This window comes from Trachymyrmex cornetzi, unplaced genomic scaffold (genome assembly GCF_001594075.2).
Source record: "Trachymyrmex cornetzi isolate Tcor2-1 unplaced genomic scaffold, Tcor1.1 scaffold15, whole genome shotgun sequence".
Taxonomy (NCBI): Eukaryota; Metazoa; Arthropoda; class Insecta; order Hymenoptera; family Formicidae; genus Trachymyrmex; species Trachymyrmex cornetzi.
Genome location: NW_017296091.1, coordinates 954,257 through 976,838, shown reverse-complemented (window position 1 = coordinate 976,838; position 22,582 = coordinate 954,257). Strand labels below are relative to the sequence as shown.

The 22,582-nt window shown below is 31.7% G+C and overlaps 3 protein-coding genes across 4 annotated transcripts in view; 1 reads left to right on the top strand and 2 right to left on the bottom strand.

Annotated features, from left to right (window-relative positions):
- Nucleotides 1–1,090: 1,090 nt before the first annotated feature.
- TpnCI (troponin C type I) lies at nt 1,091–8,542 on the bottom strand. 2 transcript variants are annotated; one of them, XM_018502751.1, is made up of 6 exons: nt 8,216–8,542; nt 6,723–6,753; nt 4,020–4,163; nt 3,613–3,732; nt 2,180–2,311; nt 1,091–1,383 (listed from the first exon to the last, which is right to left on the bottom strand). In XM_018502751.1, the coding sequence occupies exons 1-6, from the start codon at nt 8,237–8,239 to the stop codon at nt 1,355–1,357; spliced, it is 480 nt and encodes a 159-aa protein (XP_018358253.1). In that variant the 5' UTR covers nt 8,240–8,542; the 3' UTR covers nt 1,091–1,354. The 2 variants fall into 2 exon arrangements, with proteins under 2 accessions (XP_018358253.1, XP_018358254.1); XM_018502752.1 differs by having other exon boundaries at nt 8,237–8,539.
- A 5,673-nt stretch (nt 8,543–14,215) lies between these two features.
- On the top strand, nt 14,216–16,167 carry LOC108758029 (protein TIPIN homolog). Its single transcript, XM_018502750.1, is given in 5 exon segments — nt 14,216–14,297; nt 14,551–15,062; nt 15,444–15,549; nt 15,552–15,692; nt 15,694–16,167. Coding segments are annotated over 4 exon segments (954 nt in total). The 5' UTR covers nt 14,216–14,297; nt 14,551–14,601; the 3' UTR covers nt 15,940–16,167.
- The window catches only part of LOC108757985 (glycine-rich cell wall structural protein 1.8-like), a 9,002-nt gene continuing 2,540 nt past the window's right edge, over nt 16,121–22,582 (bottom strand). The window contains 8 exon segments of the mRNA XM_018502686.1: nt 16,121–16,322; nt 16,933–17,023; nt 18,528–18,571; nt 19,816–19,952; nt 20,722–20,863; nt 21,365–21,478; nt 21,793–22,086; nt 22,465–22,485. Coding sequence (XP_018358188.1) covers nt 16,174–16,322; nt 16,933–17,023; nt 18,528–18,571; nt 19,816–19,952; nt 20,722–20,863; nt 21,365–21,478; nt 21,793–22,086; nt 22,465–22,485 — 992 coding nt within the window. The 3' untranslated portion in view covers nt 16,121–16,173.

Here is a 22,582-nt window from a genome sequence, read left to right as displayed (position 1 = left end):
TATTTAATATAGTTGGTAATAATATATAAGTAAAATAATTTATATATAGAGATTATATATATTGAGATAAAACTTTAATATAAACACATGCAGCTGGTACATACATCTCTGTGTGTATTGTTAAAAAACGGAGAAATTAAATAAAATTATTAGTATTATTTCTCCATAAAGTGTAGTCTAGTCCACGTCTATATATGTCAGAACACAATATTCTAAGTCATAGAAATTACATAAATTCTAGCTTATGTTTTATTTTTCAGACAAGTACCAATACTTTCTTCAAATATCATTATTTTGCAAATGTTTTTATCGTAAAAATAAAATTTTAGGTATATAAAAATTCGTACGGACTTACTTATAAGACTTACTAGGTGCCACTGTAATCAGTAAACTTGCTAGTCTATGATTAGTAACTATATTTTTTTAAGCATGTTATTCTACGTTATGTTTGCGATTATCAACATGTCAATTATAAAGGAATTTCAAATTTAATGTGATTATAATTAAATGTTAAATAAATAAAAAGTTTAGCTCATAACTGTCACATAAAATATTGCTCTTTTTCTTTTTCTCCATAACTAATAATTTAAAATTTAACTTTTAAAGAGTCAATTTATAATATAATAAATATGATTATCAATTTTTTTACTTGTATTTTTGTTATCTAGTATGAAAACTGTTAGGAGTCATAGTCTAAAAATAAATTATCTATTTGTCTATTACGTAATAAAAAAAAACAAACAAAATAAAAGAACTATATATAAAAATAAAACATTTACAGAAATAAATATGTTATATAATTTAGTCTCTTTGCAAATAAGTTAAAAACATTAAAAATTAATGTAATAGCAGTAACGTCTTTTATATCAGGTTTTAATCAAAACAGAATGAAAAAAATGTGCTTGAGTACAGATATTTAAAAAAATATTGGTCTCTAAATAGGTAAAGAAGTATTATAAATTTTCTATATCCGTATATACAAACATGAAGAAAGTAATTTACTTTATTAAATAAGAAGATATTAGATTTTTATCTTGTTTTATTAACAATAAATATTCTAATTTTTCAATGAAAAATTCCAAGCCTTATGTAAGTGTATGAAAGTAAAATTTATTGTTTTATAATAAATATGACGTATGTGTATAAAAGCAGAAAGTACAATTCATTCGATGCGACGTTTATGGTGGGAATTTGCTTTCGAGACTAATCATGAAATGGAAAATATCTCTGTGCGAACAAACTCGATGTGCATTAATTCCTCATAAACACGCGAATGATTAATTTCAAGACGTGATTGCATGGATTGCATAAGTGTCTTTGGATTCAAAAGCAGTTCACCATTCATTCAAAGTGATTATTCACCGGTCATCATCTCCATAAACTCTGAAAAGAAAAAATACAATATATGTTACAGTAATGTTCATTTTGTTGATATATCTCCCTTTTAGAAACACAATAAATTTTCTTTTTTTATAAGCACTTAACTATATGTCACTAAATTATAGTTTGTTGTAGGAAAGTTACTTAATTTCTTGTAAGAAATACAAATTAGTACTAAGAATCGAATTTCACATCTAATTTGCTACAAATCTTTCTATCATTTCAAGGGTTACATTCTAATATTTCTTAATATTATATGCGAAATTCATTAGAAATTGGAACGGACGTGTGATTTTGATGAATCGCTGCGATTTATTAAGTACGAATATAAAAATAGACAGAATCGCGAGATCAGTGGCATCCTCGATCTGCCAGCACGCCCGCATATAAATAAATCGTTTGGCTCTCTATTCAACTTATATGACATTGATATACGCTGACATATGCTTATTCTTCATAAGAAATGAAATGAATTGAATTTTTTAATTAAATATTTTTTGTTTTATAAATTTTATAATTGTATATGATATATCAAAAATATTAAAACCGGCATAGTACCGAAAGATAAATGACTTTATAAAGAAATTATCTTCTTCAATAAAATTAATTTAAATTTTTTATCTTATACAGATTTGTCTTATATGTTAGCGATCAGAAAAAACCGAGAAAAGTCAAGGAATTTTCTTTTCTGTTTCGCTAACCCTGTCGTGGTAGATTATTGTCTTGCAAGTTGTATTGTAATTTATTGGACATTATATTTCATTGAAAGAGAAGGAAGAGGAAAATTTTAAAAACGTACCATCAAAATCTACTGTACCGGAGCCATCAGAGTCGATTTCCTCGATCATCATATCCAATTCTTCTTTCGTCAGTTGATCATCCAATTCTCTTAAGATTTCGCGTAGGCACGTCGTTGGGATGTAACCATTACCTGATAGAATAGATAAAATGTACAGAGAATCACAAATTTTTTATACAGAAATTCAATACTGGAAAGTAGTGATTATTTATTTTAAGAATTAAGTTGGTTAGTGTTAAGGCACATTTTCTTAGCCACTTGAACTGGCTGTTTCAGCGACAAAAAGGAGGTGAAAATTGATGAATATCAGATTAATTTTGATCGCATGATCTTTTTAATTGTCACTGAAACGGCTGGTTTGAGCAACTCTTGGAAATATATCTTTAAATTGAATTTCTATAAGGATTTTTGTAAAGATTTAATAATATTTAAATGATGTACGCATGAGATAATTGTAATATGATTAGTATAATATCATCTTTCCTCTTGCACTTGTAAGAATCTGAGAATATTGTTACATTGCTGCATTATTTATATATCCTTAGAATCTATTTTGGCACGTAGTACTCATCTCCCTTTCACTTGACACAAATAGTAATTGCAAAATTTATCTGCTCTGCAATATTTATCTTCTCGGTGCCAGCCACGTTAAAATACATACGCTACACCCTCGACATAATCGTAATTCATGAAAGATGTGTTACGACATTCTTGGCTCTCGGCCGCCACGTGAGCTTCCTCTATCGGGAATCTCCGGCTTATTTTTACGTTCGCATATAACGAAACTGATGCGAACTTAATGCGCCTGTTTGTACAAACGTATTCTGAAATTTCCTCGGCGCATATCTCATGCTTGTCACGCCAAGTCTTTTCACACTGTAAAACTGATTTGTTTCTTGAAATAAATTATCAACTACCATATGGCAACCTCACTTTAGAGATTATAAGAAAGGGACATGAGAAAAATCAGAAAAAACAACTTAAGAGTTTAAAGCTTTTTTATCTTAAAAAAAACCATATGGAAAAAGTTGACATATCTTTAAAAAGCATATATAGTACTTTACCGCCATATCGAAAGAGTATTGATTTTACTATCTTCATGTGAAGAATGTTAGATTGATCGTATTAAAAAATATTAAAAATCAGACTCGAATTATACGTATATATTTATTACAATTATCAAAAAAATTAGAAAAATGTCTTAAATATATGATGTGCTTGCATAATTTGTGTAAAGACGTGTTATTTTCACATTTCTAAACATTGATCGCTGTTTTTGAAATCTCTACGAAATAACTTGAATTTATAAAAAAAAAATAGTTGCTGTTATTAAAATGATTGTTAGCCATGCTTTCATTGAAGAAACTTCGTAAAATAACGAGCTTTACCTAATATTTTAGTTTTATTACGAGTTTCGTGACAATTGTTATTACCTTCCTTGTCGTAAAGCCTGAAAGCTTCTCGTAGCTCCTTTTCCAGCGCCTCAGCGTCCTCCTCAACAATAAACTTCGCTGCCAACGTGACGAATTCATCAAACTCAAGCCGCCCAGATTCTGCAAGCGGATATTACATGTGAGATGGTGTGCAAAAGTACAACGAATTCTATAAATAAAATTACTGCGAGAGATACTGTGTTACGGCACATTAAATTGTGCGACATTTGACAACAACTCGGTAGAGACCGTTCATAATGTCTGTAAACACTTTAAAAATAGAGAGATAAACAATTGTTACGTTTGGTCAATAAATATTCTTTAAATAGGCTTCGGAATTCGTCGTACGTGTTGTAACATTGTTGAATGTGGCGCCGTAGGTAATTAATACAATTAATGATATTTACTGTCGGCGTCGACCTCGTCGATGAGCTCGTCCAAGATTTTCTTGTTGAACGGTTGTCCCATTAGCCGAAGGATATCGGCGACCATTTCAGTAGGGATGCTGCCGCTCTTTCCACTGTCGAAGCTATCGAAAGCTTTGCGCAGAACTGCAAAAAATTATATTTTCGCATTAAAAAACGTTTTTATTATCTGATTTCCGCGAATTCGAAACAGACTTTTGTGTAGCAAAAATAAAGAAATTTTTGACAAACTTTTTTAATACAATTATTTTTCTTTAATTATTCGATGTAGCTAGAATTCGACGGTTCGCAAAGAATTGAAGATTCTTGAAAAGAAATGAAAGACTTTTCTCTTTTCTGGGCGGTTTCTCCTACAGTTAATTTTGCTAACAATAAATCGTCCGGTTAAAGACATTAAACGGGGCGATACAGATTTAGACTGTATGTTAACGTCCTTCTGGGACGGTTGGCGCTGAGCTTATTTGGCCTGATCGATTCACGTCGATGGGTTACGTGATATTTATTTATCGTTATTTTATCTTATGTAAATCACGCGCGATTACACGGTTCACGCCTGCGACCACACGTGTCATTTGGATCTTACGACATTTTCGACGAATCTATATTGCATTTGATTTAATTTGATTTAACTGCTCCGATTTAACGCGCGATCCAGATTTTGAAAGTTCTTTCGACATTTACGTTACTAGTATCGTGTTACCGTATGGTATCTTCCTACTCCAGTTTTCCTTATTTTTAACCCTAACGCGAAATTATTCGGCGATAAGCCAACTTTTGTGTAGCAATCGTAAATCGTAAGGAATATTAATGCATATGTAATATGTATATTAATATCTAATTTAATGTATATTGGAACATTGCGTTAGATATGTAATTATTATTCTTTGTGTGCGTTTATGTGAACATAAATAAGAATTTATTATATTTCTTCAGTTTTTAATTAATAGTGTATTAAAAAAATATCAATTTTGAATTCTATGTAATTTGGGACAATCATAGAGATTAAATTTGAATACCAATTAAGAGGTTTATCTTTCTCCTTTAAAAATTTCCTCATTTTTTTCACTGAGATACTCAAGTTTTTGTGCGAGAAAGTCACAAGTGTCCATCAGCTGTTTATTCATTCAATCTTGATTTATATAATTACATATATCGCATATATAATTATGTAATATTAATCTTATATACATAATAAATTCCTATTTCTGTAAATACACACATAGGTATATATTTTGTGTAACATATACGTGAAAGTTTTGGAACGTTTGGTCATGGTCGCATTTACGTGGTCAGTCAATCCTGTTATCAGCGAAGCGTGAAAAAAAACTACATCTTCCGGTGTATTTTCGGTACGCTCCCGAAGAACCGTATCTCGTTCGAGGGCTATATTCGTAACTCGCGGGAGTTACGTCTCGAATGTTCCGCGTATTACTGCGTCTTGATTCAGCAACGGGAGGCTGCGCGCGATTCCAGACATCCGTCTGAAAACCTCCAAGCGCGAGAGCGCGAATATGCCCAGCGATCGCAAACAATTGGAAAAGAAAGCGAGAAAGCTTATCCTTTCTTTCTCCTTTCCTCTGTCTTTTTTCTCCTATCTTTATCGCGGTTTTTCCCTTCTATTTTCATTTCGATATATATTCGTGAAATCGATCGTCGTCGCCTTTGTCGTCGCGCGAGACGCTGCTTTTTCATTCCGTTCTACGTAGCTATACATAGCCGCGTTCTCCGCAGCTGCCCCCGATCGGATCAAACGCATAAATAAACTCGGCGAAAGCAATGAAAATTTATCCGTGCTCGACGCTCAATTGCCATGTTCCATTTGTAAAAGAGAGCTCTATTTTTAATCCCGTAGCCACCGTCGCGATATTAAAAATGATTCTATACCAGCACATTTTCTTCGTTGCGGAAAGATTGCGATTTAAATACTTTTCCTTAAATTTGCTTATATATTTGATATAATCGTGACTATGGCCCAGTTTCACAACTCACGATTTACTCTTAACCGAAGTTCACCTTATTCCTCATCTCTTTTTAATTCTAGAATTGGAAAGAAATGAGGAATAAATTGAACCTCGGTTAACAGGTAACCGTGAGTTGTAAAATTGGGCTTCTCGTGTCTCGTTATATTTAATGAATATCGAAACTGGCGATATTATTAAATCGTAAAAATTGATCTTTTAATACGCGTCTTATCAAAGACACTATAATAATGTATCGCGATAAGCGTGAAATAATTTCGAAAATCTTTAACGCGTAACTTTACGATATTAAATTCCAAATGATATGTATAGATGGCTAGATTTATGTCTATTTGTTTTTGGCTACTACGTTTTACCGTTGTTTATTCCCTGGATTTTCTTGGAATATATGAGGATGTCTATTTTTGCGTTATAGCAACTGACAGCGAGATCAATGGATGTGATAAGTTTCGATCGTTTCGTTGTCTGCCTTTATAAATAAAGTATTCAATTTTCAGAACTGACGTAAACATTAAACAATTTTCGCATTTGAAGATTTTAAAATAAAAAATTTTTTTTTAAAAAGATAATATATGGTTCAAATACAATTGCTTTATATTTCTTGTACTATCGGTTGTTAATCAAATTAATGTAGAATTATTGTTATTGCGATTTTATTGGAAATTCTGCTAGATATTAACAAGTTGCTTTGAATTTAAATACATACCGGCAAGTTGTTCTGGCGGCAGCTCATCAGCCTGTAAATGGCAAAAATTACGATAAAGATACAAATTATCGAAGTACAAAATATTTTTTTAATTACTCCACATTGGACTTCAAAAATCTTTATCAGTCTTATCAATCAAAATTATTACACAAAAATTGTTACACAAAAATTTTAAGTACATTTACTTATCAATCGAAAATCTTTATCATTCTTCTAATCGTAATTATTACACACACAAATTGTTAATTTAAGTGAATTTATCGCGTTCAATTAAAAATAACTAATTACTTTTGGAGTCCACACAGCAGATATGTTCTGAACATATCATATGAATATCCTACAGATATTCGCGATATCTGTAAGTTGTTCCTATGATATAATTTGGACATTTCTGCTGCAAGGGAGGAAACATTCGTGCACTGTTAAATTTCATTCAACAAGTTTTGATCTTTAAAGTCTCCGTTAAACAAGTTCATCTTTACTTTCAAATCATAAGTATGTACTATTTTGTGATTTTAGATTATAATATATGTATATATTTTACGCAAGATAGAATTTTCATGCGTGCAATTCTAAGCATGCTAAAATATTGAAACCTTTTGATATAAAGGATAATTATAATCAAAATTTATTAAAAAGTATATTATTAATTAAAATTAAGGTTACTGAAATATATATTTAAATTTATTGTTTGTAAATACAGATATTGTAATTAAATTAATTGTTTTACTCTAATATATTTATAAAATAATTAAATAAAAATGTTCATTTTTAATGATTTCATGGCGACAATGTGATTTATTATTAAAAAATCATTGTTTAATTTATCGAAAAGTCTCAATCATTCTACTCAAACATACCGGTTACAGTTTATGAATTAAAATAGATTTATTCGAACCGCCGCTTTAAACAATTCTCCTTAAACTGTAATGTAACAGCCGTGAAAAGAATCAATTTTTCACACTAATCAATTTTTCGATCAATATTATATCACACATAAATATATTTAGGATAATGAAACACATTTTATTTTCAACGGTCTTAAAGAGACGGTCCCGTCAATTCGCCGTTTAAGAAACAATCACGTTTTTCCAGAATCTCGTCCATCACGTTTCCAAAATAATCTCTCTCAGTCAGAAGTGGTTGATCGGTTAGACACATTTTATCTAGGCGTGCTAGAAAATCCGAGCACGACGTACACTGTTAATCGCTACTGAATCACGATGCATAAAAAATAAAACAAAAAATAAAACAAAGATCATCAAGAGATAGATTAGAAAGAGAGAAAGGAAGACTCGTTTATAATTAAATGCCCAGGCGGCACGTGCAAATAATTTTCAACGATATTCAAATAAATAGAAAGATAGAAAGATAGAGGTAGTGATAGTAAAAGGGAGAGAGAGAGAGAGAGAGCACGGTTAAAAAATACAACAAATAACTACGTAAGTATAGACAGCAGGAAAACGTGTGTGTTTACCAGGGCGACGACTTACAATATCATCGATAGAACATACCATGGTGGCGGCGCGAAATTCGACTGTTTTCTTTTCTCTTTTTTTTTTTTGTTACTCTACTTAAGACACCGAGGTGTTACTCGACCGATTTCGACCCGAGTCTCACAGGCGCGCGGCTTGCTTTCGAGAAGGATTTACAAACGAAAACGTGAGATCGATGAATCCAAGCCTCGTCGTCGATTTGACGTACTGCTACGAGACGACGTAGCGTCGCGATAATATTCGAATGGGGCGATATAGCGGTTGCGTGACCGATCGCGGACCGCGCCCCAGTCTGGCTCCAGCCAATCGTCGAGGACGCGTTTGCTGCCTCTTTAGCGGGACTTCGAAGCTGCCTCCGGGAAGGTGCTTGTGCGCTATTTCTGGGAATGGTGTATCAGCGGGACGGACTCGAGACGGCTCCTCTTCGTCTCGCGTTCGCCCGTGGGATCCGATAACGCCGACAACGAGAGCTTCGACGGAGCGGAACGGATCTGATCGTTGTTTGAATCGATATTTTTTTAATTCGGAAATACGCCTTTTTCCGATGCAAAGGCACAGTTACGTGGAAAGAGCAGTACTGAGGTACTAAAAATTTAGATAGATGTAAACTTTGTTGAAATGACTATTCTTAAGCATGATGAGTGATGCTACAAAAAGTTTTGACATTTCAACAAGCTTGAGTATCCTATATGATTATTTTGATAATCCAACCAAATTATTCTTAGATCTGTATCTAGCTAACTCTTTAGATACTTCAACAAAACTATTCTTGTGCCGTGTAAAAAAGAAAGAGAAAAAAAACTGTTATTAAATCGGGGAGATAACTAGAAATTTAATAGATAATTGAAAATTTTAATTTTGAAAAAGTGAATATTTAATCGAAGATACAAACGATATTGATAAAAAAATAAGTAAGGTAAAGATGAAGCAGGATAAAGTTCTGATTTATTTAAGATAATAAATAGCTGTTAAAAAATTTCTAGTATCCTTTACAGAAATCTGATACTAGTCAATTTACTAGTGAAAGACAATAATTAATTATTTATTTTAAGTATTAAAAGTTTAGTACTTTAGTACCAAATAAAAAATTAATAACCGTCTTCCTGCATTATATTGATTTGTATTAGATTTCTGTAAGGGATTTGAGGCACAATCTAAGGAGTTTTTATTAGATTCTCGTATTCATACGATTACAATCCTGCACGAACGTAGCGTTATACCACTACTGCAGCGGTACGAAAATAGAGAATGAAAATCCCGCGGTTGGAGTAAGCGACAGTAAACCGTCAGTACGTATGGTGCACCGAACGAATCAGATGTCAAACTTGCTTTGGAATCAAGACAAAAATCTTCGCAACAATAGAAGCGAAAGCGACTTTGGAATGAGAAATAACCGCAACGAGTTAAATCCTCCTTGCAAAAAGAACAACGTAATAACGAATTCTTGAAAGCAGAATATATCCAATTATTTCACAAAGGATATTAATTAGAGTATTTTACTTGCTTTCAAGAGAAAGAAAATAATTATGCTTCCGAGTCAGTTTCGAGCATTCGTGTAACAATTTCAGCTGATATTCTATGATTAAATAAAAATGTTTCAGAATATACGCAATCATTGTGAGTTGAATCTTTTTTGAAAAAAGATCACCTTAAATAATTGTTTTGCAATGTATTAATTGCAACATTTTACTTATTTAAAAGGAAAAACAACAATAAAATATCTAAATACATTGTCACAGAATAATGTCTTTGCAACCATAAAAGTCTAGTTAAAAATAAAAAGTTTAAAACATTCTTGTATATCTCTTATCATTTTGATAACACAGATATATTATGGTTGAATCTTGTATCCAAATATTAGAAATCGCTTCGAGATTATGGATGGAGAAAAAATTAATAAATTGCAATTAACAATGTGATTAGTTATCTTTTTCTTCGTCCGAAATTTCAGAGCGATTTTTAGTATCGCGAATATAAGGCTTAGAAATATAAAAGTCAATTCTTTTCTAAGCTTTATGCTCGCGATGCTAAAAATCGCTAGCTCTAAAAAAAATGTATTCCCTTCACGTGAATAAGAAGCACTTATAAAAAATAGAATGCGTATCTTATTTTATCTTATATTACAACATATGCAAAATTCATCAAAATCGGAGAGGATATATTTGACATGTTTTCTTATGAGTCAGTTTCGGGCATTAGCATTTGAAGATTCTGATTAATATCTTGCAATTAAATAAGAAATGCATTGAAATGTGTGTTTCTCAATAGGATACGCATGTTCTGAGATTACATATCTTCACATACGTGTGCCAGGTAGATCTTTCCGGATACCCCGACACATGACGGGGATGAAAGATGGGATGCAAAGATACGAATGGACATTTGCCAAGTGAAAACTTCTGCGCGGACAGTGCTCTACGCGAAAACAATAAACAACCATCCTGTATCTGAAATAAACCGAAGAACGGTCATTTATCATTATTTTTTTTTTGAGAATGCGCTACACAAGTCATGACAGATTGAAAGTTATGCGGCTTGCATTATATTGCGCTAATACACGTACTCAATTAGTATTATTCTTGAAACAAAAACACGATGTTTATTTGCTGCGAAAATGGCAGCTTCTATGCATTTCGATACGTTTAGTCACTTCAATCTCACCGAGATATGCGTATGCAACGTTGGTAAATTGGAATCGCTCTCTTTCGCGACGATCTCTAACACTTATAACGTACTATAAGATTCAAAAATTTTCGGTCAAAGGATACATAAAAATAAAGTAAAATGAAACAGTTATTTTATATTTCAATATAATTACTTTTTATTATAATATGTTTTTAGAAAAATGAAATAATTTTTCTGTATCATTAAAAAATATTTTGAATTTGTATTTTTAAAATAACCTAATGGTAAAATTTATTTTTCAGAACTGAAATTTAATTTATGTGGAAAAAATCTACCAGTGAAACTATTTACAATAAACCATTTTAAGAACAAAAGCTCGGTATATTTTTTAGTAGCATAGGAATTCATTGATCCAAAAAATGATGAACTATTATTTTTAAAAATTATAATTTAGAATTATAATTTAGAAAACGTAATATTTCTTCTTTTAATCATTTTCTTAGAAAAACAATTAGATATAAAATTAAATAATCACATTTAAAACTTAACTGATAAAACTCTATAAATAATACCTTTTATTTTACGAAATTTTAATGCAAAATTTGTATTGACGAGAATACAAAATTTTACTGGTATTTATGAACAATTTTTCCTGTGAATTCTTTCACACTACATTTCGTTATCCAAAATTGCCATATTTTCGCTGGCATTCTATCGATATTTGCAGCAGACATTTTCGAAATCAATTTTCGATGGATTTGGCTATGTGGTTGTTGATTTTTATTTCTACAGATGAATTATATCGTGCATAAGCTAGTTGTACGCAAAATTAGATATGTATGATATAATTCATGTTGGATCATTACATATACTTATATTTATACCTACTTATGTTTATTTCAATAACGAGAACATACTTTATTCGCAGGCCATCTATATAATAGTTGTTGATGCTATTATACGTACATAAAATAATATTGTGTACACTCGCGGACGTACATTATTCGATGTCACGTGGTAGTATCTCTACCAACTATTAGGTGGCCCGCGAGTAAAGTCTGTTCTCGTCATTGAAATAAACATAAATAGGTATAAATATAAAAGCATATGCAATGATCAAGATAATTATATTATATATATTTTTTTGCGTATAATTAATCAGTATGTGTGATATAACTCAGTCTGTAAATAAAAATCTCAATAACCATACCCCCGTAGCCAATATCCGTCGAGAATAGATTTTGAAAATGTCAGCTGCAAATAGAATACCGCAGCAGAAATATAAAAATGTATTAAAATAAAAGGTGATTATACTGAAAAAGAAGTTATTATTTTATCACTTTTTGTATCCTTTAACTGGAAATTTGTTGAACCGTATTATATATCATCCATGTATTACGATTGTCCAATTGACTTTTGTCCGCAAATACGGCTTGTTAATACTTTTTCACGGAGGTTTCCACGGACATTTACTTTAATCAAAGATATTCCAGAGGATTTACGGATTATCGCCGTGATGTGATCCATATTGCTAATGTCATTAACAATGGATCATGACACGGCGATAACCCGCAACTCCTCTGGCATTGTCTTCGAAATATGGCTTGTCTTACGAAAACGAGCAGCATGTATATTAGAGCTAACAAATATTAGATAATTAACTAGCGTACGATCTATAATTAGCATTGGAATGTAGAATATTCTACTTGTAATATCATGTTAAAAATTATAATCATAATGTATGCATACATAAAATATATAAGTATACAATATACATGTGAAAAATTATAAATTTCAGGCTAAAAAGTTTACATCTTCTAAAACGCATATATGTATCTATTAATCGAACCAAGTGTAATAACATTAAATATAATTAATATGAAGCATGTCTATTTAATAAATGTGCGACAAATAGATTTTAGTGATTCGGAATTACTGACAGACGCATTCCCGATTTCATTAAATGTTCGTTCTTGGACGCGCACTCGTATTCGAGATATTTGCGCTCTCGACAAGTCGGGGGACAGTTGGGTCATTCCAGTTTCAGATCGCCGCTTTATTAGTTTTTGAATATAACATGACATAAATCAGTTTCCTGGCTGGCACGTCTTGGCCTCGCGACACCTGTTTTCTTCGCGTAATCACTGAGATTCTGATCCGAATAATATACTCGCAGTCACGTGCGGCGTGTGGCTTTTATTTACGGGAAATGATCACATTTTCGTCCTCGGTCAAGGTTTTACTTTTTTTAGTTCATGGCTACCACTTTATTGCTTCTTATTAATAAGATCATATAATTCTGAAGATGTTTCGGAAATTAAATGAATTACCTCTTAGTAAAAATTTATGCTGTCAACAATAAAGGCATCAGGATATTTAAAAAATTCCGATAATTTAATCAAGGATTTACAAATCATCAGATTTTTGTTAATATTGATAGAATTATTAATTTTTCATTGTTTGACGTGTAAAAAAAAATCGATGCGATATTTTATACTTTTTTATTAATTACTTTATATTTTTTATTTACAAATAATTTATGGAACATATAAATAATTTTACAGTTAAATCCAATTGTTTAATATGTTATTAGTTTGCTGTAATTGCAAATACATGTAATATTTTTGTGTTTTTTAAATTTAGCTGATTTAGGCTCGTTTCTACTAATGTAGATTAACTTTAATCTCGATTCAACTCATTCTTCATCTTTTTCTTATTCTTAAAACTAGAAAAAATGAAGAGTTATAGTTAAACCGAGATTAAAGTTAAGTTACATTGATAGAACCGGCATTAGCGTGTTTAAAAAAAGGAAAGAGTCGTACGTAACAATCGATTAATCGATCCGACTTCATTGATCAGAATGGTCGTCGATAGATCGATTAGTCGACCTATCATCTTTATTTCTTTACGGCCCGTAGTATTCAGAACGCGCTTTTATCGATAAAAGCGCACTTTTATCTCTGAAATTCTATAATATACGTGACGTAAAGTATAGTATGTTAGTGTGCTAACATTATTGTAAGCGCTTTCTGAATACGGGCCTACATCTTTAATTCTTAATTGAGGTTGGTTCGTATTTTAACGTTTCCTGCTGATATTTCGTTCGTATTACCTTACATTTCTTGTTCACGCGTGATTATTTTTTATTACAATCGTCCACAATCTGCAAACAGCGTTTTTAGCAACGAAGAAGATGCCTGGCACTCCAATGGAGCGAGACAGTAACGTGTTAGGGAAGCTGCAGAGCGAACGGACGCAAGACGAACCGAAGTGCGAGTCCGTTGTGCGAGAGATAACGCAAACTGATCGGCTGAATAAGAAGTTGCTCGTATCGGTTTTGGAGCGTATGAAAAAGTCAGACGGACAGTTTGACAAATTTATGGAGGACGGGAAAGGAAGTTGCGAGTCGCACGACGACAGCGATTTTTAGGACGACTTGTAAATCAGTACCTAAGTAAGTCTAACCTGTACTTTTAGGTCGTTTACTCGTTTAAAGACCAATCCTTTATAGATTTGATATCGTTTGATATGAGAAACTATACCTCCCACATCGATTTGGTCACAGTTGCAACTTTGAGGACAATTGCTACAAATTCTTTGAAGTAATTGTTTATTTGATTAACCAATCACAAGAAAGAATTTTATTACTACTGATTTAAGAAACGTGCATTTTAAGATTTTCTTTATGATTTGATGATTTTTTTCAGAAATCTGTTTAAACGGTGATCAAATTGAATCAATAGATACTTGACATCATCATGGCGGATATTCCAGAATACGAGGGCGACGACGATATCATAGAGCATTACGAGAACCAAGAATCTGATGACGAACGTGGCAGCCGTGGAGAAGCTGAGGATGCGACTTCTGACAACGAGACAGGAACTGCAAGGAGAATCGATCCATCCAAGTCCAAGTCTAAGTCGCATGTAGTAAGAAACCCTGTGCCCAAACTTAACACAGAAAGACTGACAGGCCCTAATGGTATCCAAACCATCGAAAAGTATTTTGAAGGCTTCAAATTCTATAGCAAGGGACACGAAAAAACGGACCTTGACAGAATCATGAAAAGACTGGAACATTGGTCTTATCGATTATTTCCCAATTACCATTTCGATGATTTTCTCACGAGACTCGAGCAACTAGGGACGAAGAAAGATTTGCAGGTGTTTATCAAGAAATATCGATTGGATATGATTACCTTGGACGATAATTTGATCTCTTAAAATTATTATTTTCTTATATGAACTTAAGCTATTAATATTGAAAATTGTAGATTTATTATTATAATAAACATATATGAAATTCAACATAATAAATAATAATTTACAATATTGTTACCTTATACATACAGTCAATTCTATTAATTCTTAATATCTAAACGCAAATGGTGAGCTCACCTGGACAACGCAATCAAAAGCCATTAAAGAGAGGGCGGAAAAAACAAAAGTATAATCCAAAGCTTCAAGAAAAGAAAAACGATATATCACAATTCTAATTTTCTGTTTTTCCTTTCTTGTGCTGCTACCAACCTTATAATAAAATTTACTCGAACTGAATTAATAATTAAACTCTAGAAAATATTATCAACTAACCTGATCACTAATGATTCGGATAAAGATGATGAGGATGGACAGGAGCAAAGCGCGCCTTTAGATGACTTCGATTTGCTGATAACAGAACAAATTCAGAAACAAAAAGAGCTGAAACACGGGCTTCTATTGATCCTCCGAGCACTTCAAATGAGGATGCATTTGACAAGCTTTTAATGCAGTCCACTGGTACACAAGATTCACAAGTACCACATATAAATACTACCGCTAATGAAATGAGTGACGAACTAAAAGTAAAAAATCGAGAGGAACAAGCAATTAGCTATTCAAAGAAGACTCCAAAGGCAGAAAGAGCGCGAGGAAGAGGTTAAGAGAACAAAGTTTGATGATATGAATGTAGAAACTCTAAACGAAAGCAATAATCTTACAGTCCATAATGAGATGAATATATCCCAGGTAGATAGTATACCATCACAAATTAACGAAAATATAAATGAAGCAATTGTTGTACTGAGACAATACTATCAAATGAAGAACCAGTGAATGAAACAGACCATATTTAAGTAAAATAAAATCTTGCAGTAGTTGTAAGTTTTGCTGTCCACAGAAGATACCATATAAATACATTTATTATACAGTATAAAAATTGTCTTATCTCGGATTACTGTATACTTAGAAGTAAGCCAAAATGTAGTTGTTTAGAGATATATGTAAAGATGAATTTTTTCAAATGCTTATTAAATAAACTTGTAGTTTTTAGTTATTTATATTTCATGATTAATTTCTACGTTTCTGTGTACTGATGTACAACACATTGTTCCCCCGTATAAAAGCATCTCCGTATTTATCCTTTAATTGTCCATTAACATACTCTTCCGTTTGTTCAAGTGCTATGTTCATGTAGCCATCTATACAAGCTAGTACACCTGCAAACAATACATAGTATTAGGATATAGTGTTAAAAAAAAAGTACTTTAGGCCAATATTAATAATTTGTTCTTATTTCAAGACAATCTTAAGTGATATGTTAATACGCACGGCTCTCTGGTTCTCATAGTTAATTCTTCTATTTAAGACTATCTTAAGTACAGTATTAAGATGTTACGAACTAATCAGAGAGCCATATTAGCAGTTTAAAACATATATTATTTAAGACAGTTTTAAAATAAGAACTGACTACCAGCCTCTGATTGATTCATGATATCTTAAGATTGATTTTTAAGATTGTACTTAAATATAAGAATCAAGTATGAATACCAATCTGTGATTGATTTATGACATCTTAAAACTACTTAAAACAGTCTTAAGTATAAGAACTGATTATAAATATCGATTTAAGATCCAAAATAATAATCACTAATACACAGTAATATTCACTAATTACATTAAAAACAAAAATTGATATAGATAAAAACAATTGACTCTTAAGGCGTAATTCTTGACTTTTAATATAAACAATTTGCTAAATGTTACTACATATCAATATTAAAAGTAAGTATTTATTAATATACGTTGATATTGTTAATAAATATCTACCTCTGTAATCGACGCCGCTGTTCAGTTTTACAACAACAGGTCGACCATGAATTTGTTGTATAAATTGAGATAATGCTTCCTTTCGACTCATCTATCAATGTACAAACATAATATTTAATACCTTGAAGAAATTATGCATTACAGAAAAATAAATAATAGCATTTAAAGCATTATTTATATGGCGCGATGTCCAGTAATTTTTTTATTTCAGAACAAAATACGAGTATAATCGTTATCACTATTCTACGTACCTTTGTAAATAATACGAACAATTGATCTCTTTTCGTGAGTCGTCTAAATTCAAAACAATTTTAACCTCTCTTCGGAGTTCGTACATCAGCACGTAACAGACGCCAAGTCGGCAAAACAGGTAGCCAGCTTGCCAATTGAATATGATTGGTTTAGGTTTCTCTCATGCCTGTAGATCCGCTGCTCCACACCATGGTGTAGTAAGACAAGGTGTAAAGCGGGGAGCACAGACTTCCGAGATCTCGGACAGAGAAAAAATTAACAAATCACATTTGAACAATTTGATCACATGACCATTGCGATTGGTCAATTCTTTCTTCATCCGAGGTCTTGGACCGATTTCTAGCATCATGGACACAAGGCTTAAGACAAGGTGTAATTAAGCGGGGAGCACAGACTCTTGCATAACGCATAACACATGAGGCATAAGAAATTGAACCAACCAGAGTTCTCTATTACATGGAAGGGAATGAAACGGAGAACTTCGATTGGTATATATTCTTATGCAAGAGTCTGTGCTCCCCGCTTTACATTGCGCATAATGGCGGTGGCATAATAAAACAACCAATCATATTTGGGTCCAAATGCAACCGCGAAATTTGAATACGACATTATGAATTTAATGATATAAATAACATAAAATCATAGCATCACGATTTTCAATAAAGTACAACATAAATATACCTAGAAATGTATTTCTAAATTTAGTAAAAATCGAAAATTTTATTTACATTTTTTAGTATTTATTGATGAAGCATTAAAAATCTTTCTTTTTAAATTTTTTTAGTTTTGCGAATTTAAGATAAAAAGCTTTATTACTTTTATTAATATTTTAACAAAACGTAATTAAGTTTGATCATGTTTGTAATATTAAAAGATAAAGGAAAAAGTAAAACAGATTGTTATCTTTTTAAATAACGGTAACTGTAGTTAATTAAAAAAAATAACTTTTCCACTCTGATTATTACACATTGCATAAATTATAGTGCGTGTTACGAATAATTACAAAAAGGCGAAAAATAATAGAATCGTCAAATGATATAAAATACATATATACGTATTATCCTTTCTTCTCAGGAGTACCGTTTGCGTCATCAATTAGATAAAATCATGTATACCCATAAAAAGTGTATACATGTATAAAAAATCACTATATATGAATTATTCATGAATGATTGTAGATACTGGGCTGGGTATTTTAAGCTATAAAATACGCATCATCACCCACAGAGATGTATCGACTAATTCTTCACTGATTTCATATTATACGTATTATATGTATATGAATGTGTCGTACAAGGAAAGAAAATGATGCATTTTTTAAAATTATAAATTATGTTGATTACTTATAACTATCTTTGATAATTAGCACTACCATTTTTTAAAAACGCTTATAAAAATAAATATTATCTAGTACAAAATTTGTAATTATGCACAGTTAGCTAAATAACAGTTTAAAAAAAGAGCGTGTTCAATACATTAATTGCGAAAATATAATCTTATTTAATCATATTACACTATATATTTTATGTGTTCAACCAATTTATAATAATAATAATAATGAAAATTCTATTGTGGCGTACAAAACATATATACAAAATGAGACATACAAAACTCACTGTGCAGAAAATATATTAACACACTCGATTAAAGATGGATAATTATACATTGTAAAAAAAACGAGGAAATAACAAAAGAATTTCCAGTCAATCATCATCATGCAACCGGATTTGTAGTCCCGACGAACACAAACAGGTCTTTATGTACCGTCAGACTATTATATTATAATCACGGAGTTGCACAACGCGATTAGCGATAAATTACATCATTTGTCGAGCATTCATTAGCGAAGAACTAATGAGAAACCGGTATTCCCGGCTAATAAAAACAGCATTAACTAGATAGCTTTATTATATAGCGAGGTAACATTAACAGGCATTATGATTTACTTGATTGATTCTTATGATTCGTCATATTTATATCCTTATATTTTGAAAGATTTTAAAGCGTTAAATCAGATAATTTAAGATTCAATAAAATTTCATTTGACTACATTTAGAAATAAAAACAAAACTTGAAAAAAATGTAATTTTTCTAACTAAACGTCGTAATTGCTAGTTTCTGCTTTATTAGATAACGACATATTTGATGTATTATTATAATAGATTGTAGATATTTAAATAAGATGCGAAAAAATAAAATTTTTTTGTTACGAAAATGGGTAAACAGGAAAGTGGATCACTCTAATTTAACTAAAATAAATTAAAGAGGTTTTCTAAATCATTTAGAAATACGAAAATAGTTAGAAATATTTTCGATGCTATTTAGACATTGATCTTGACGTTAATTCCAGAAGACGTAAATACTTTTCCTTCGTTTATGGGATTAGGAAACATCAATAAAGCACTCAGAAAAATGTTATATAATCTCATGGATTTATTTTAAGCATCACATCACGCTTGACGGGATTTGGAAATAAATAAACCGTAGACCGCTTGAATTGTACTACGTTTATGTAAAAATAGTTTTGTAATCACAGCTATGCATCTTCAGTCGTCAGGAAGATCTCTAGCACAGCAACAATTTCCGAAATCAAGATGAAAATTAAATGCGAGATTTACGCTGGAATTTTACCAGCTTTAACGGAGTAAGTACCTTTACCGGTACTGTCTATGTTAGACGCGCTGCTGCTGTAAACTCCTTTGGCTCCATCGACAGTACCGCTCTTGCTCGTACCACCATCATCAGTGTCACCAATACGAGAGAATAGACTACAAACGGAATCAAACGGTTATAAAAAATTCATGTCTCTTATCAAGGGATTTTAATACTTTCACTTGAAAGCTATAATAAAGTACATAATGAGTACTTTTAAATTTTTAGATGACGATCTCAGACATGTCTTTTCTTTTTAACATTTTCCTTACTTTTTAATAATTTCAATAATATTAGAATTTTTTTTATAGAAATAAAAGGAAACATAATTTTTAATAAAACTGAAAAACTTTCTAATATTGAAAATTTTGTATGAAATGTGTAAAGTTCTTAAAGAAATAACAATTAGTATTCGCTACTTGAGTCTTTGTTGACTTATGTCTGTTCAAGGTATATTTGTTCAATAAATTATCATGTTTTGCCGATTTCCATAATCATCAAATACGTAGTTTGCGTATTATGGATTGTATGACGAATAAGATGTACGGAGATATTCGGTCTTACAAGCAAGAAACTTGTTCACCTTGAAATCTATTCTGTTGGGAAAACGTGGATTAGTTCATCATGTACCAAATTCTGATGTCATTAGACAATTACCGAATAATTATTTTTCTTGCAATGTTTTGGACTATAATCATAACACCGAGATATTAATTATAATTATAGATTGTCAAATTGGAAAATATTATTTTTATCTTTTAAAAAAAATTGAGGCACCGATATAAATTGTTTTCAAGTCATGGGTAACAGAGATTGAAAATACCTGAAATACTTCAAAGTTTTATGATATGTACTCGTATATATATTTCTTTTTATAATACGTACTCCACTCCCGGTCCGTGACCGCCAAGACCTCCGTGACCTCCATATCCGCCACTTCCAGCACCGGCATTTGCGCTCGCACTAGCTTGAGCATTAGCATTACCATATCCGCCACCAAGACCGCATCCTCCACTAGCACATCCACCTAGAACATGAGACCCAATGATTAATTAATTTATCTTTATTACTCAGATAGCCAAGTGAGATTTAGCATATGGGACAAATTGATGCACTGCATGTATTGTTTTCAACTTGTCGACAATTTGCTGTCATTAGAATCTAATGTGAAACTGAGTTAGCATCAGGAGAGCAAATAGACTTCATGAGTTCATGAAATTGTAAGAGTATACATTGAGAATAAACTTGATAAATAAATTTGATAATAAACTCGTCATGTTGACAGCAAACTGACGGCACACTTACGTCTTACTGCACGCATGATGACAACTTGCCAGCAGTTTGCTGAATTCTAAGAAAGACTTTATGCGACGTCTGAACAATAGACAGTTTGTGGAAACACCTTGGCTTTAGTTTGGTGAAATTGAATGCGGAATAAGTGACAGCAAAATGGCAACGTATTATCTTTATTTGGTTATCTGGGTAATTAATATTGTCTCAAGTGCCGTTAAATTTTTATTCTAATTACCTCCATGTCCACCGCCCAATCCACCTCCATGTCCTCCACCGTATCCACCACTTAAACCTCCTCCATGTCCACCGCCTAATCCGCCAGTACCACCGCCAAGTCCTCCATGTCCACCTAATTCAGCATTAGTATTAGCTCATTTTTTTAATATACCTTTTTCAAGATTACCATCACCATCTGTTACTGAAATTTACATAGAATGTCTCAAAACTTGAAGAGATATAGAAATGTAGAATAATTCAAATTTTTAGAATTACTGGAAAAATTGTAGAAATAATAAAAATATGTCGAGAAAATATAAAATTTAAAAAACAAAGATAATTTCAAATATATTTAAATCGAATAGATTTTAATGGCATAAATAAGTTAAATATTTTTTTAAATGTTTTTTTATGGTCACCTCCGTAACTATCTGCATTAGAACCTACCTCCCAAATCATCGTTGCCATAGCCACCTCCACCGTAACCTCCGGTACCACCACCACCACCTCCGTAACTACCTGCATGAGAACCAGCCCCGCCATACCCACCACCACCACCACCACCACCACCAGAACTATCACCATGTCCTCCGTGACCACCACCATCATGTCCTCCGGAACCACTTCCTCCATAACTGCCAGCACCGGCACTACTTCCACTGTAGCCGCCGGCACCAGACCCACTTCCACCATGACCACCTCCACTAACTTTGTTAATTCCACCTCCATCACCGTGACTATCTAAAAATGTGCAAAAAATTATATAAAAAAATAAAGCGCGTATAAAAAGCTTTATATATTAGAATGGTCTTATTAAATTGCAAAAAATGATTACTGTTGTTATAAAAAAAGCAAAGAATAAAAACCGTTTGTTTTAGACAATTTTTTAAAACTACTTTTATTATGTTATCTAATTAATTATACTTATTTCTATATTATTTTTAGGCTACGTAAATTTTTTAGTGTAATATTTTTGAAACGTGTTATTCTATTAAAATGAAAACGAAGCGTAACTATATTTAGTTTATCATTAAGTATTAATTTCTAGTTATTATTATTACATTATCTACATATGTATCTACATTCCATATACATACAAATTTTTTTGTTTAAACTTACCACTACCATAGCCTCCGAGTCCTGAAAAAATTTACGAAACATTAATTTTAGATTAAGTATTGATATATGCTTTTGTAAATTAAACATTTGAAGAGAAATATATATATATATATATATA

What these genes read in the sequence shown, in the direction of transcription:
- TpnCI (XM_018502751.1), bottom strand. Translation starts at nt 8,239, where the DNA reads ATGGTATGTTCTATCGATGATATT. An exon ending in GCCGCCAGAACAACTTGCCG is followed by an intron (nt 4,164 to 6,722) that starts GTATGTATTTAA and finishes AATTTTTTGCAG; the next exon opens with TTCTGCGCAAAGCTTTCGAT. An exon ending in CGGTACAGTAGATTTTGATG is followed by an intron (nt 1,384 to 2,179) that starts GTACGTTTTTAA and finishes TTTTCTTTTCAG; the next exon opens with AGTTTATGGAGATGATGACC.